This window comes from Clarias gariepinus, chromosome 3 (assembly GCF_024256425.1).
Source record: "Clarias gariepinus isolate MV-2021 ecotype Netherlands chromosome 3, CGAR_prim_01v2, whole genome shotgun sequence".
Lineage (NCBI taxonomy): Eukaryota > Metazoa > Chordata > Actinopteri > Siluriformes > Clariidae > Clarias > Clarias gariepinus.
The window spans coordinates 34770737-34785995 of record NC_071102.1 but is presented as its reverse complement, the minus strand read 5'-3'; the positions used below and the strand labels follow the sequence as shown (position 1 = coordinate 34785995).

The 15259-nt window shown below is 38.5% G+C and overlaps 1 protein-coding gene across 1 annotated transcript; it reads left to right on the top strand.

The window, feature by feature from the left end:
- The first annotated feature begins 2614 nt into the window (after positions 1-2614).
- LOC128519279 (4-galactosyl-N-acetylglucosaminide 3-alpha-L-fucosyltransferase 9-like) lies at positions 2615-3691 on the top strand. The gene has a single exon (XM_053492952.1). It carries the CDS (start codon positions 2615-2617, stop codon positions 3689-3691), a length of 1077 nt encoding a protein of 358 aa, XP_053348927.1.
- Positions 3692-15259: the final 11568 nt, after the last annotated feature.

Genomic DNA, 15259 nt, shown 5'->3' with positions numbered 1-15259 from the left:
GCTTAAAATTGTAATTACTAGTTGAAAATACTCTTTTTGTGTATGTGTGTTTTTTGACATCAGAATGAATTATCAAATCACCATGAGTGTACAGTATGAGCCATTCTAACGGTGTGACTCAATCTAGGTCTGTGATTTATTTTTCTCTTTTTGTGTTCTCATTTTTCCCCCTCATACAGTATAATGAGATAATAAGAACAGATTGGCTTTTATAGCAACTGAATTTCATTAAAAACAAGAATAAATGTCAATTGTCATGTTTGTCTAATAAACTGATGTTTGGGCTCTTTGAACGTTGATGTTGAACTGAGTGTTAGGACAGAATTGTATTTGCTGTTGAACCATTCGTTTGTGTAGCAACTGGCAATGTCGTGAGTGCTTTCATTCATATACTTGCCTATATACGGTACCAGTGGTTCTCACCTGCCCTGCACATTTTAGTGCTTTCGCAGCTTACAGCACACCTAGTTTAACTTATCAACTAATGACCAGCCTAAACTTTATTGAAGTGGTGTAGAAGAGCAGGAAGAACGTTAAAATTGCAGTTGTCTAGGAATGAGGTTGAGAACCGCTGCTATACAGTACACGTAGCACCAGAGGGTCCCAGTAGGGGGCGCACTGGAGAATTCAGACGTGAAGAAAACAAACATGCTGACATTCAAAGTTTTGTTTCCATGTTGACATTTAAAATGGCATTGATCTCTCATTGAACTCTTCATACATGTGGGGAGGAAACTTCTCTTCAAAACTTTCCAACATTTTTGACTTGCCGAATGACTTCACTGCCCCTTGCTTTTACATGCATATTGCATTGTCATTTCTGAGGACGTGCATACAGTAAGCTACACACCAGATGAATGCAGGGTATATGAGGCATCTATAATGCGTGTGCATACACTTAATTAAAAGCAAGTATACTGCCCAGCCAAGAACATGTTGCCATTTTGAATCGGTCAAATTATTCTGCTGAATCAAGCAAAACAAACAAAAGCCCACGGAGATTTGAAATTACTGGGACTGGGTTAAGAACCCTTCTACACATTATCAAAACTGTGGTCTGGGAAAAATAATCATTAACACTTAATGGCGTTGCATGGTAACAAATCAACAGTAAAAAGCAGAGCTATGTTCAATAGTGAAAGTACTGTAAGAGCATTTCTATATGCACAGAATGTGATAAAAACAAATTTAAATTCTATTTGTAAACAACCATACACAGGATGCCAAATGCTTATACGACCTAAAATGGAAAGATGGAATAGAATAGAAAGATTTCAGTGCAGTAAAGGAAAATTGCACTAGAAGTTTCCAATCTAATTCCAATTTAATTCATTTCCCAATTACTAAAATTAATGTTTGTCTTTTTATATAAAAAAAAAGTTAGGCACCTTTTATTTTGCATTAAGTTAGCTCAATGTCCTGGCTCACAAACACACACTGTATTTTATATAGTCAGATTCATGCACAATGTACGCTGGTGCGATCACCAGAGCGACGTTACGATGACACCACGAGGCGAATAAAATACAGAGTATATTGCTATATAAATAAATAAGTAAAAGGAAGTAATTAAACTGTAGTCATTCCTATAAGCCTGTCATCATATGAAGCAGGATTGCAATTGAGAATAAAGCATTTCGCAGATTTTCCCCTTAAGAGCGACTCCCAGCTCCAGACAAATCACGCAGCTGAGTGAGAAGCTGCAAATCTCCAAATCAACAGAACTCTCCTCCGAGCTGGAAGTGATGCGAAGGCAATAACCTTAAGACTAATGCGCATTTAAATGTAAAGTATCATCCGGCACGTTGAAAATGGCTTTTCGGAGGGTGCTGCGTTATTGCTCCTCCGAGTACCTCGGAGATGATTTTGAGAACAGGTACGCAGTAATTGTCAAGAGCAGGACGTATGTGTTACATTAGCTAGTGAAACAAGAGGGCGGGGGTAATACATCTATTAAAGCTCACATCTCTCCAAGGATGTGTTTCAGCACGCCGGGCTCGACGGCTTTAGCTAAATGAACCTGAGTATGCAACAAATGAGCATATTGTGATTGCACAATGGATTTTTAATGCTTCCATCCTGCATTCCTTAGTTAATCTGATCCCAATTCCTCCTTTGATTGAATTACTAAATTTCTTTAAAGAAAAGGGTCGCTATTGTATTAATTTGTTCCTTACTCAAAATTGTACACAATGTGGCCGGAATTAGAGTAGTGGTGGGGCTGGGTTTGTGGCAGGTGTTTCAAATGAATGATCATGTTCCGAGGTTCTAGGTTTTTTAACGTTTGGAAAACCCCATTAAGAATCTAAACAGGTTCCTGTTATAAATGAAATAGTTTTTCTTTCTTTCTTTTTTTTTCAGCTTAAAAAAATTAATCATTATCATGCCACCGTAACCAGGACTGATCTTTTAATAAGTAATGTGATGTAAGGATTCACACAGAGCTAGGAGTTAAAGAGTAACAGTAACAGTAAAGTGCTGAGTCGTCACACCTTCATGTTAACAAGACACATGATCGCTGCTTTCTTTAACATTTACCAGACAAACTTCAATCCTTCAAAGGTCTGAGTTTACTTTTTAAAGATAATCGTTTTTATTTGCGTTTGCAGGAAAGATGTTGCCCAAATCAGGGTGCAAGTTGTGGCGTTGGATGTGGTACATGGCCTTGCTGCTTTTCGTCTTCCTGATCGCTTTGCTCTACTACAGTCCGTCCTTTCGATGTCTGACCCGAGAACTTAAAGCATCCATAAGAAACTCTGCACGCCATCCTGTCTTGGTGCTCATCTGGTTCTGGCCCTTTAACCGAACCTTCGATCTTGACCTCTGCAGCTCCCAGTTCAACATTAACAACTGTGTCCTAACAGCCGACCGGGATGCCATCTACGAAGCTGACGCCGTCCTGATCCACCACCGCAACATTGCTTTGGACGCATCAAATCTCCCACAGGATCCTCGTCCGCCCCACCAGAAGTGGATCTGGATGAACTTTGAGTCCCCGTCGAACGCTCCCCAGATCCCTGGCCTCGACGACCTGTTCAACATCTCGCTGAGTTACCGCAAAGACGCCGACATCAGCATGCCTTACGGTTCTCTGGTTCTGCACGACCACCCGTATAAGAACTTTACTGACTTTGTACCTGCACAAAAGGACAAGCTGGTCTGCTGGATCGTTAGTAACTACAATCCAGAACACAGGAGGTTGCAGTATTACACGCAGCTCAATAAGTACATCCCGATTCACGTCTACGGCAACATGTTTGAGAATCAGGTTTCTGAAGAGGAGTATGAAAAAATCATCTCAAGCTGTAAGTTCTACCTGTCTTTCGAGAACTCCGTGCACAAGGACTACATCACGGAGAAACTGTTCAATGCACTGGATCTGGGGGCGGTCCCCATAGCCTTCGGCCCGTCCAGACAGAACTATGAGTGCTTCGTCCCTGGAGACGCCTTCATCCATGTAAATGACTTCCCAACAATTATGGCTCTGGCCAAGCACATCTTACATTTGCACCAAAACGATGCCATGTATCTCAGGTACTTCAGGTGGAGGAGACGTTTCCGAGTAAAGAAGACTGTCTTCCCGGTGGAAAACACGTGCCAGGCTTGTGAGTACATCCGACAGAACAGGCAGTACCAGGTGCTCACAAATCTCTGTCAGTGGTTCTGGTATACGAGCGATGGACTCAAGTAACCACCGTCAGGACTTTTTTGTTGTTGCCCTTGTTCACTTCTTTGATCAGGTTGCTCAGGTAATTTATAAGCATATTAGCATAAGCAAATGTAGCACGTGTATGTTTAGGAATGCATTTCTGTTTCTGTTCTGATCCTGAAAACTGGAATGTTGAGAATCGACACTTATCTTCAAATGTAAGCATTTATTTATTTATTCATTGCAACTTATTATTTTTTTAACACATCACTCAGCATAGAGACTGTGGAAAGTTCATCAATATCGACATTATTATCAAACAATGCTGTGACTTTGAGATTGCAGTGCTGGACTTCGAGTACTATTTGATCCGGATCATTAGCAGGCTGGATGAGGAGTGACGCTGACCTCGCCGTTCTTTTGTTTCACCTCAGCAGAAGGGACGTGCAAGGAATTAAATTCTTTTTTTCCCCACTTGGAGTGTTTGGATCGATGTGCGTCTGTGTGATGTTTGTACGAGTCGTGGTCTCGCCACGGTTTAGCTAACAATAAATACATAATATTTAAATGCTTTCAAGTGCACACACAAGCAAGTGAGAGTTAAAAGGAAAAGATACCTAGGTGACCTTGTGGTATTTACGCGTTTGCTGTGGGAGAGATCTTAAAAGTTCCAAATGCTTCTAAATGTTATGAAGAGTGCAGACCTTGCTCCAGGCGAAATGTGACGAGACCAATTTGGTATCATGATAAGTTAACGTAAACTTTTAAATAAATTGGAAAAAATGCAACTGTTGTGTTGTGATATCTTCACATTTCTAAAATAGTGTGTGAATATATACTTTTTGCAAATAGATATAGATAGATAAGGTGGCTTAGTGGTGACACTCGAACCCGGACCCTGGAGCCTTGCACCTCCAGGGTCCGGATTCGAGTGTCACCTCGGTGCATGGGGGATGTTCTTCATGTGCTTTATGGGTTTCCACTACTGTAGGTGCCCCGGTTTCCTCCCAAAGTCCAAAGAAATGCAGATTAGGCTAATATGCATTCCCTAAATTGGCCGTAGTGTGTGAATGTTGACGTACCGTTGACTGGCTAGGTTCGATTCCCACCTCTTTGTGCATTTGCATGTTCTCCCCATGCTTGTTGCGTTTCCTCTAGGTACTCCGGTTTCTTCCCACCCCCCAAAGATGTGCAGTTGTTCCCCAAATTGCCTGTAGTGTGTGAATGAGTGTGTATGTGAGTGTATGTATGTGTGTGTCCCCTGAGATGGATTGACACCCTACCCAGGTTGTACCCTGCCTCGTGCCTGGGTCTCCTGGGATAGGCTGCAGGCCTCTGTGACCCTGAATACAGGATAAAGCGGTATAGACGATGAGTGAATGAGTACTGGATAATAAAATATTTTTTTAAATTTATTTACTTATTTAAGAACATTAAGTGAACATGAAAATATAACTAAACCCTCTTTCCTTTTTTCCTTATGTCTTATTCTATAATAAACTGTCTTTATTCCTGCCTTCCTTTTTTTAAATGCAACCCTGCAGGTTTTACCCTGACTGTCAGTGTCTTCGCCAAATGACGTACAGTAAATGATATATGCTGCACTAGGGTTAGAAAACCATTTTCATGAATCATTTTTATGTTTCAATGTTAAAGCAGTAGAATTACTAGTTAAAGTTAAAGTATCCTCAATTTAAATCGTTTTGAGATCAAACCTAAAGCGATCGGGGGATTTGCAGAGCGTGCTCGTTCTGTCGCTTTACACACCGGTCCTGAGATTATTTTCGTATTTAATCATATGAGCAGGAGAACACTCCAGCGTGCAGTATGATTAGTGACAGTGATATGCTGTAAGAGTATGAATCTGAATGTGTGTGAGTGAGGAGTTGGGGGGAAAAGATGATTTAATACACTTTCTGTGCAGAGATTGTTTGCTCATAGTTATGGTTATTCATATTGTATATTATAATCTCATGTGCACAGTGATGATGATGATGATGATGATGATGTATACTTGATGTGTACAGACGTTTTATAACAACTAAAATGTCAAGGAAGGCACTACAAAATAAGAAAAAAAACATTCTAAAATGTAAGATTTAATGGATTTATTGCGTAGACAGAGTGCAGGAAACATACAGCAGAGCCGTAAGGGTTTAAACAGGAAGACGAATACCTGGTGAACTCAAGCATGGGACAGGGTCATGTGTCTGTAAGGCCGTCCAAGGGGAGATTCTGAGCTGGAAACCAGTGGTGACCTGACACAACATGGGTTTAGAAAGACTGGAATAAATAGAGATGGACAAAACTCCAGATCCAAGCGTCATGTATGCTGTGTGTCATGGTGGGAGAGTAAACTAATCAATAACAGTGGGGTGATGGTATTCTTTGTTTTTCTACAATAGCACTTCACTGAATGTTTTGTCCCTCTTACAATACATGATGTCACTGGATATTACTGATTATTATTAAATATAAAAAATTACGAAAACCATGAATGCAGCTGTCTTTGTGTCGTTATTATTACAACCTAATGATTTGATGCCTAAACTAACAATAGATGCTCAGATCTAATTATTGTTCCTAGACCTTTTTCTCAGACATTTGTCTTTTCTGAAATATCCCTAATAATCTGGCTCGACCCTGACAACACTTAACACTAGAGGAAGTGGGATTTACAGTAGAGGTCAATAAGCCTCTTGTGTGGTCTGCAGTGTTGGGTGTAACGCGTTAGAGTATTCGGATTACTTTTTGATGTATCAACTCAAGCTTTTTACTCAAGTAATAGTGTAAAAGTACTGGTTTCAAAACTACTTAAAGTATAAAAGTAAAAGGAACGTGAGGGGGAAAAAAAGCATTAAGGATAAAAGCTTAGGCTGTGCCACGGGCCTATATACTGCACTAACACCTTATAAAAAAAGAAAAATGTGTTGTTGTTTTGTCGTATTTTTTAATGGCCATAGTGATTTGGGATACTGTATATGGCAATTGAAAAAGAATGCATTTTAGTACAATCAGAGGCGTGTCATCGGTAACCTTTATTGGAAAGTAAATGTACATCCAAGCTTAGCTGCAGGAATCTGTGAGGGCAACATACAAGAAAATTAGTGTACCCAGGGCAGGCTTAGTAACAATTACCCTCGTATGGTTGTCTGTACATTAAAACTTATTTCTAGCTTTAACTGTTATCGTCAACTACTGGAACTAAAACAAATCTAAAATTAAAAAAGGGAATGAATGTAGTAGTGGTGTCGCCTTGCACCTCCAGGATCAAGGGTTCGATTCCCGCCTTGGATCTACAGTATGTGGAGTTTGAAGATCTCCCTGTGCTTGGTGGGTCTCCGCCAGGTTCTCCGGGTTTTTCCCACAGTCCAAAGTCAATCAGATTAGGTTAACAGGAATTCCCAAATTGCCCATAGTGTGTGTGTGTATGTGTCCGCATAAGAGTGTTTGCCCTGCGATGTATTGGCACTGTGTCCAGGGCCAAGCACCCTGCCAAGTGTCCCCCAAGATAAATGAATGAACTTTGACATTTTTAAACTTTTAACATCAAAAAAATTAAAGTGTAGTTTTTTTACAAGTAGAAAAAAAGATCTAATAGCTGATTTGTTTTCTAGAAGGAAAAGTTGGTGAATAAAAGAGTTTTTATGGCTTCAATAACTAATTATGTGGATACATATTTGCCTGCTGTGCGCAATATTTCTGGATTATACCCATAAAATAAACATGTGCTATAATCATCACAGGGTCGATGTCATTTTTTTTTGGTTTTGTTGTTGTTGTTTTATATATATATATATATATATATATATATATATATAAATAAATATAAATCTGGAAGGAGTTTCTGGCTGCAGAGATGTTGCAGCCCCCTGCTATAGATAATTAATGTGCCATTTCACAAAATGATTACTGATTATGTATCACACCACTGATTGCTCAGAACACGAGAGAGAGAGAGAGAGAGAGAGAGAGAGAGAGACAAAGTTTCGTATATCTTTAATAACTCTTGGTAAATAATGAGTGGCCACTTGGTGGAGCTGTGGTCTCATCCCGAAGGCGCACGATTCGAGTTTACAGTCTCAGCACTGGAGGGGGAGAAAAAAAAAACTGTCCATTTATTACACTTCAGCATGCAAGCTTGAGAAATAACGCTGGCAGTAGAGCGTTTGGAAAGGAGAAAAGACGAAAGGAAGAAGAAAAAAAAAAGAAAAAAGGAATGGCAAATGTTTCTGTCCACACGCATGGGCAGCATGTGGAGTGTAATCTGTGCACGAGCTTCTTCCCCAATTAGGCTCAAATGATGAGTTTTAAAAAGCGGCACATGACGGCCAAGCTGCTGATTTTAGCAGTAATAAAGGACACATGGCTGCATTTGAATGAAAGAACAGAAAGAGGAGAGGAACAGGAAAGGGTGAGAAGGATGCAGTATGGCTTTATTGTATGTCTGTATCTTTAGTAAGCTGTGACGCAAGTTGTATCCGTCTCTCAGCCTCCATGTGGGATTTATATAGTTATCCCAGCATTCCGGTGGGCCTTGGTTTGATATGCATGCGCCTACACACACTCTCTTTATACACACGTACACAAACACTCATACACACTAACACATGCATTCTTCTTTATGAGCATAAGACTGCTACAGAAGAAAAAAAAAGTTCCTATCAGCATCTGGTTATTGCAAGAAACGCAATGCATTATTACAAAATCTTAAAGTTATTACTATAAATAACTCATTACTAGAAAAAGAGAAAAAAATTGAATTATTAAAAGATGTGTATTTTTTTTACTCTTAGCAAAAGTCATTATGAAATATTGATACAAATACCTTTGTATCTTGTTTTACACGATATTTAACCAGAACTATCTCGTTATCTCATTTCACAAATGTATCTGATTAACTCCTAACTCATAATTCATAAGAACTACAGTATAATACAAACATATATTTCATAGAGATTTTTTTTTTTCCCATAAAAGCAAGATGTTTCCTTGTAGTAACAAGATTTTTTTAAATAGTAATGAAATGCTTCATATCTAGTAAAAAGATGTTTTTCTAATAAAAGTGACAAGCTTGTCTCATATTAACAAGAGGTTTTTCATGCAGTAGCGAGAGGTTTGTCTGGGAGTGGAGAGATCTTTTTCACGTAGTAATGCAGTATTTCTCTTGAAGAAAGAAGCGATGTGTTTTTCACATAGTAATGAGATATTTTCCTGTAGTAACAATTTCATACATGTAGTAAAGAGAGATTTTTCACATATTAAGGTAATGTTTTTCATAAGTAACAAAGTATTTTTAACAAAGTAAATAGATGTTTTTCACGTAGTAAGATTTTTTTTTTATGTAGTAAGGAGATGTTTTTCAAGTAGCAACAAGATATTTTTCAAATAGTAACGATATGTTTTTCACGTATTATCAAGATAATTTTTTTCATACTGTAGTAAGATGATGTGCAAGCGGATAGCATGTTCCACCACTCCCCAACAGTTTGAAAAGATGTGGTCGGCTGGTGTCACGGAGTTCGGAGAGAACATGTGATAGTCTTCAGCCCTCCCTTAATGGTAGTCTTAATGTGGGAGCCCCCTAGTGATGGGTGGGAATTAGATATGACAAAACTAAAAAGAAATTTTTTTTAAAAATAATTACGTTTTTCAAGTATTAACGAGATGCTTCTTACAGTATGTAGTAACAAGATCTTATTCACATAATAGTGAGATGTTTTTCGCATAGTAATGCAATATTTCTCTTATAACAAATTCACGCATTATTGAGATGTTTTTCTTATAGGAAGATGTTTTTTTTTACGTATTAGGGAGATGTTTCTCATGTAGTAACATATATATTTCACATGGTAAAGAGATTTTTTTAAGGTATAAACGAGAAGTTTTTAACGAGATGGTTTACAGGTAGGAGATGTAATACATTTTTTTCTTATGTGGCATCAGTGCACTTCTGTACTGCTTTCCCTATCTAACTTTACATTGCTCTCTGTCAGAGGCTTTCTCTCCTTCTCCCCCCCCTCTCTTCTTTCTCTTTCTTCCCTGTCATGCAGTGTCATGGCTCAGCACTGAACGTCGCCAGGTTGATGGAGTGGAGGAAGAAAAACAGAGGATTGAAGCAAGGAAGGAATTGGCAGGAGAGAAACACACACACACACACATACAAAGTTCTGTGGGGGCAAATGTGTTGGTGTAAAAGGGCTCAGTTTGGCGACAGTACAGCAGGGGTTTAACATATTTCCCCCCAAAACTGCAGGGCCTGGAGTCTGAACAGTCTCCACTAACACACACACACACACACACACACACACACACTGCATAAATATACACCAGAAAGAAAGAGAAGGAAGAAATGAAGGAAAAAGTGGTGGAAAAGTGTGAGAATTAAATAAAAGGAGGAGAAGTAAAGGAGAAAAGAAGGAAAGGAGGATAGTTGGGAAACAAAAAATCTGAAAAGAAACAGGGATTGATGCATGAATTAACGGCTACAAGGAAGGAAGGAAAAGGGGAAAAAGTAAGGATACAATACATTAAAAGAAATGTAAAAAAATTGAATGAAAGATAAAAGGAAGGATGGAAGTATAAAAGGTAGAAAACAAACAAGAATGAAAGTAAAAGGTTAAGGAATAAAGTATTACTGCATAAAGGATAGAAAAGAGTAAGGATAAAAAAACTATGGAGGACATTATGTAATAGCGGAAAGGAAGGAACTGAAGAAGAATCAAAGGAGGATAGAAAAACAGAAGAAAATAATAAAAAGACAGAAGAAAGAAGAGACAGGCAAAGATAAATGGGAGACGAAGGGAAGGGGTTAATGATGATAAATGGAAGAAAGGGAAGAAGGAAGGATGGAATACACAGTAAAAAGAAAGGAAAGAAGGGAAAAACGGAGTATGGAAGAAAAAATTATGAAAAAAAATTCAAATGAGAAAATGAATGTGAGAGGATGGAGGGATGGATACAGTAGAGAGATAAGAGGATGGATAGAGGGATGGAAGTTCTGAGTCTGACTGTTTGTCGTTCTGATTTAGGAGGATGACGGACAGCTCGCTGACCAGTATCACCATACAACATGTTCATCCTGAGTGAGGTGTGTGTGTGTGTGTGTGTGTGTGTGTGTGTGCGCGCGTATGTGTGTGTATGTGTGAGATGAAGCCCCTGACACTCTGACATGAGGCTGAGGGAATTGGGTGATGTGCTCGAGGTTATTAGTTAGGCTCTGCTAGACCATGTAATAGTCTCACAGTGCACCAGGAAGTCTGCGCTCCGGGCCTCACCATCATCCTGACACAGAACCAACACACACACACACACACACACACACACACACACACACACACACACACACACACACATTCCTACTTTTATTATGATGTGCTTTGCAGTTTTTCATGATTTCTTACACACATTTTTCCCCAATAATTTTTTTAAACACATTTCACTGGAGTTCACTTTCATTAAAAATTCCTACCACACACACACACACACACACACACTCAAAAACAAACAAACATAAAAGCTTGATGTTGGAAGAATGGAAAGATAAAGCATATGATGGTAAGAAGAATAAAAAAGAATGAAAGGAGCAAAAGAAGGATGGAAGGATAAACACAATAAAAAAAAGTTAATCAGTGAATGAAATTGTGAATCACAAAGTGAGGAAGGGTGAAAGAAAGTAAAGATAAATAATTAAACAGGTAAAGGGGAGAAACGTATGGAAGAAGGAATAGATAAAAGAAAGGAAGGCTGCAAAGCAAGAAAAAAGTAAACAAAAAAAATTTTAGAAAAGAAAATCATACAATCATAGAAAGATGGAAGGAAGGAGCAAAGAAAGCACACGTGCACACATAAAAAAAAAAAAAATAACAGATGAAAGGTATGATAGATAATTATGGAATGGATGGAAGTGTGGATGGAAGGGATAGAAGCATGTATGATGGTATGGTACAGTATGATGAAAAGAAAGAAAGAAAATACCGTATGGACAAAAGGATGGATACCATTATTTAAAGAAGCAAAAAAAGATGGTTTAATGGAAAAATACAGAAGGATACAAAGTAAGTTAAAAGAAAGGAAATAAGAAAAAGGAAGGAAGATATGGTAGAATGAAAGAAAGGACAGATAGAAGAAAGGAAATTACGAAGGTAGGAAAAATGATGAAATAAATAAAACGTAGCATGAAAGAGGGATGGAAGTACAGGGGATATAAAGAAAGAAAATGACAGAGACAGAAACATATTTCACCTTATTTCTCTTAATACAAAACATTTTACAAAACATCAAACACTGCCCTGACACCAGACTAGTATATCAGTAGGAGGCGTAGGGCACGAGGAAGGGTACACCCTGGAAAGGGTGCCAATTTATTGCAGGGCACACACACACACTCACACACATTCACACACTATGGGCAATTTGAGAACACCAATTAGCCTACTGTAACCTGCACATCTTTGGAACGTGGGAGGAAACCGGAGTACCTGGAGAAAACCCACCAAGAACAGGGAGAACATGCAAACTTCATGCACACAGAGACGGTAATCGCGCCTAGCTCGGAATCAAACCCAGACACTAGAGGTGTAAGGCGACCTAATTTTCATTGCTTTGAAAAAAGTTACATAATTTGCATAAAATCTACATCAAGCTAGCTGACACTAGGTCGAATTGTTCAAAAGTAAACAAGCTTAGCTTGCTAGTTAGCTAACATGGCTAATTTCCATTGCTTTAATGAAGCTACATAATTCACCTTAACTCTACATTGAGCTAGCTAAAACTAGATCTCATTTTTACTTCTTCTAATTAAACTTTTTAGCTATCTAACAAATGTGTTTATCGCTCATTTCACTGCTAGCAGGTTGCCATTTGAAAGTGTTAGTTAGCTGAACAGCACTCAGTGGATTTTAGTGCTAATGATCGACAGCTGAACAAGCTAGTGCTGGAGACATTCAATATCAGATATAAATATTTTTTCTCTGCTTTTCTGCTTTCTCTGTTTTTATTCTTTCTCAGAGGTTTTTAAGGAATTAAGATTGAATAATTAAATACATTTATTTAGCATCTTAGCATTTAGAGTATTAGAGTTATTGCAACATTACAGTCTCTATACAGGAGTTTTTGTTGTGAGGTGACCTGTGTTTCTTCGCTAGCTTGCTAATAGTGAGTAGGTGAAAAAGGGCAATCTGTGGATATTTTTTTTTGGCCGGGGGGGATGGATTAAGCTTTAGAGACTGTTACGAAAAAAAAAAAACATTACAAAAAGGTATATTATAGATTATAGAAATATTTTGTGAAATAAAAGGACATGCTGTTGGTTTTATTAAAGCCAAGGATAACCTGTGTGATGGTCGTATTGTTCTCTTTATTTCTAAGAAAAGGAGGATGTAGTTTGTTTTCAAGTGAACAGAATTGCTGAGCTCATTATATTTAATTAGTGTTTATTGTTGTTGGTTTTCTGAGAGACCGTGTGTTAAACTGTTTTGCACTTGGGCTTTGTGAGGTGCATTATGGATTGTTTGGTGGTTTACTACAGTAGGTTGCATTTTTGGGTTTCCTCTGAATGCATGCTTTGCTTCCTTTCCTTTTTTGATCATATAGCTGTAGTGGTATTTGTTAGTACCAGCGTACAGCTTTGAAAGGTGCGTGTGTGCACATGTACAGTTACCGCAAATCTCGTTAGTTGTTATAAAGTAATAATATTTTTAAAAACTTTTATTTAATTATAAACTCATAACATGACATTTTAGATCAATCAGACTACATTCACTGTAATGTCACTTACTAAGATCAACTATTTACCTGATACAACACGTTCCTCCTTTACATACACTTTTGAACTGTCGTGCATGCTTTTTTGATCACTGCAGCAAAAAGAAGAGTGACTGCCAGTCCTGGTCATACTCCTCTGACCTCTCTCTCATAATTTTTTTTTTTCTTGCACCATTCGGTAAGTGTAAACTCTAAAGAGTGTTGTGTGTGAATAGCCCAAAAGGTCATCAGCTTCTGAAGTAGAGTAAACCAAAAAGTAGTCAAACCAGCAAACTGCCACAAGCAAAGTCACTAGATTTTTTTTCCTCCAACAGGATGTTTGAGGTGAACCTGACTTGAACCTCTCGACCTGGATCTGGATGATTTTATGCATTGTAATACGGAAACATAATTGGCTGAATGTTCCTATTAAACTGACTTATATATGAAGCATTGTGTGTGGGGGGATGGGGGGGGGGACTGTAACAGGAAAGGTAATGCTGTATCCGAATGTTTGCATATATGCTGAATTTGTTGTTTCATCCCCAGAAGGCCTCATATTCACTGCATCATCATCTACTGCTTCTGCTCTCCTCCATTTTTTCCTTTACCCCCTCTCTCTGTTTTTCTCTCTTTGCTTTTTCTATTTCTACCAGTCTTTCTCAATCTGTCATGCTCTCTCTCTTTTACCCTTCTCTTCCTGTGTTGCTCTCTCTCTCTCTCTCTCTCTCTCTCCTTGTCTGTCTGTGTCTTTCTTCACCCTCTCCCTGTCTTTATCTACTGTATCTCTCTTTATTGATCTCTCTGTCTGTCTCTCTCCCCAACTCTCCCCATCTGTCCCTTTTCATCTCTATCATCAAGTCTGTCTCTGCCCCCTCGTCTCTTCACACAGCCAGGTCCATAAATTTCGGAACAAAATTAGTTATTTATTTTCTAATGATGGCCTTCTTTACTTGCATACACATCTCTTTGGACCTCATGTTAAGAGTTTGAGTGAACAGCTACCAAACGCAAATGTAACACTTATTTACAAATATAATATGTATGTGTATAACACTTTAATCTGCTTGATGTTGTCTTGGAGTAATAAGCGAACAGAACACACCTGCTTGTCAGCAATATGTTCCATTATTTATGAGCCCCCTCCACCCATTTGCACCCATTTTCCAGTTGTTGCCACATATTTGACAAAAACGTTAAATAAAAGTTAAAAGTCTTGACTTCACTCACATCTCCGGTATTCCATTTCAAATTCAGTGTGATGGTGTACAGAGGGCAAATGCCAAAAAAAAAAAGAAAAAACTTGTCTTTGTTCCAAAGTTTATGGACCTGACTGTATATATCACCCTCACTGTCTCTCTCTCCCTCACCTCACCTTCTCTATGACTCATATGGAAATGGAAAAGGGCAAAGAGAGACAGAGAAGGAGAAAAAAAATCCTCCCATCACAGTGGCCCATTTAATGGAGTGCAGTAGTGAGATTTGGCCTCTTTGCCATTATGGGAGATCAGTTCAGAGTAAAAATAGACTGATTAAGTTTATTAGGAGGTGCTGCTGGGGGCGTGATAGACTCTCTCTCTTTTCTTTGTGCCTCATTATTATATCTATTTCTTTTAGTCTCTCTAATTCTCCCTTCAGCTACTTTTCTCATTTCACTCTCTATCTTGTTGCTTCCCTCATGCTTCATTTTTCTCTTCTTCTTTTCTTTAGCATCACTTCATCTTTTTTGTCTTTTTTCGAAAAGCCTTCCCTTTTTCCCTTTTTTTGGCCATCTTTGGTCTCTCTCTTTCTCTCTCATACACAATGCAAATATTCTGTATGCGAGAGAAACGGTGCAGTCCACTTTGACGCCTGTGTAGGGCACTT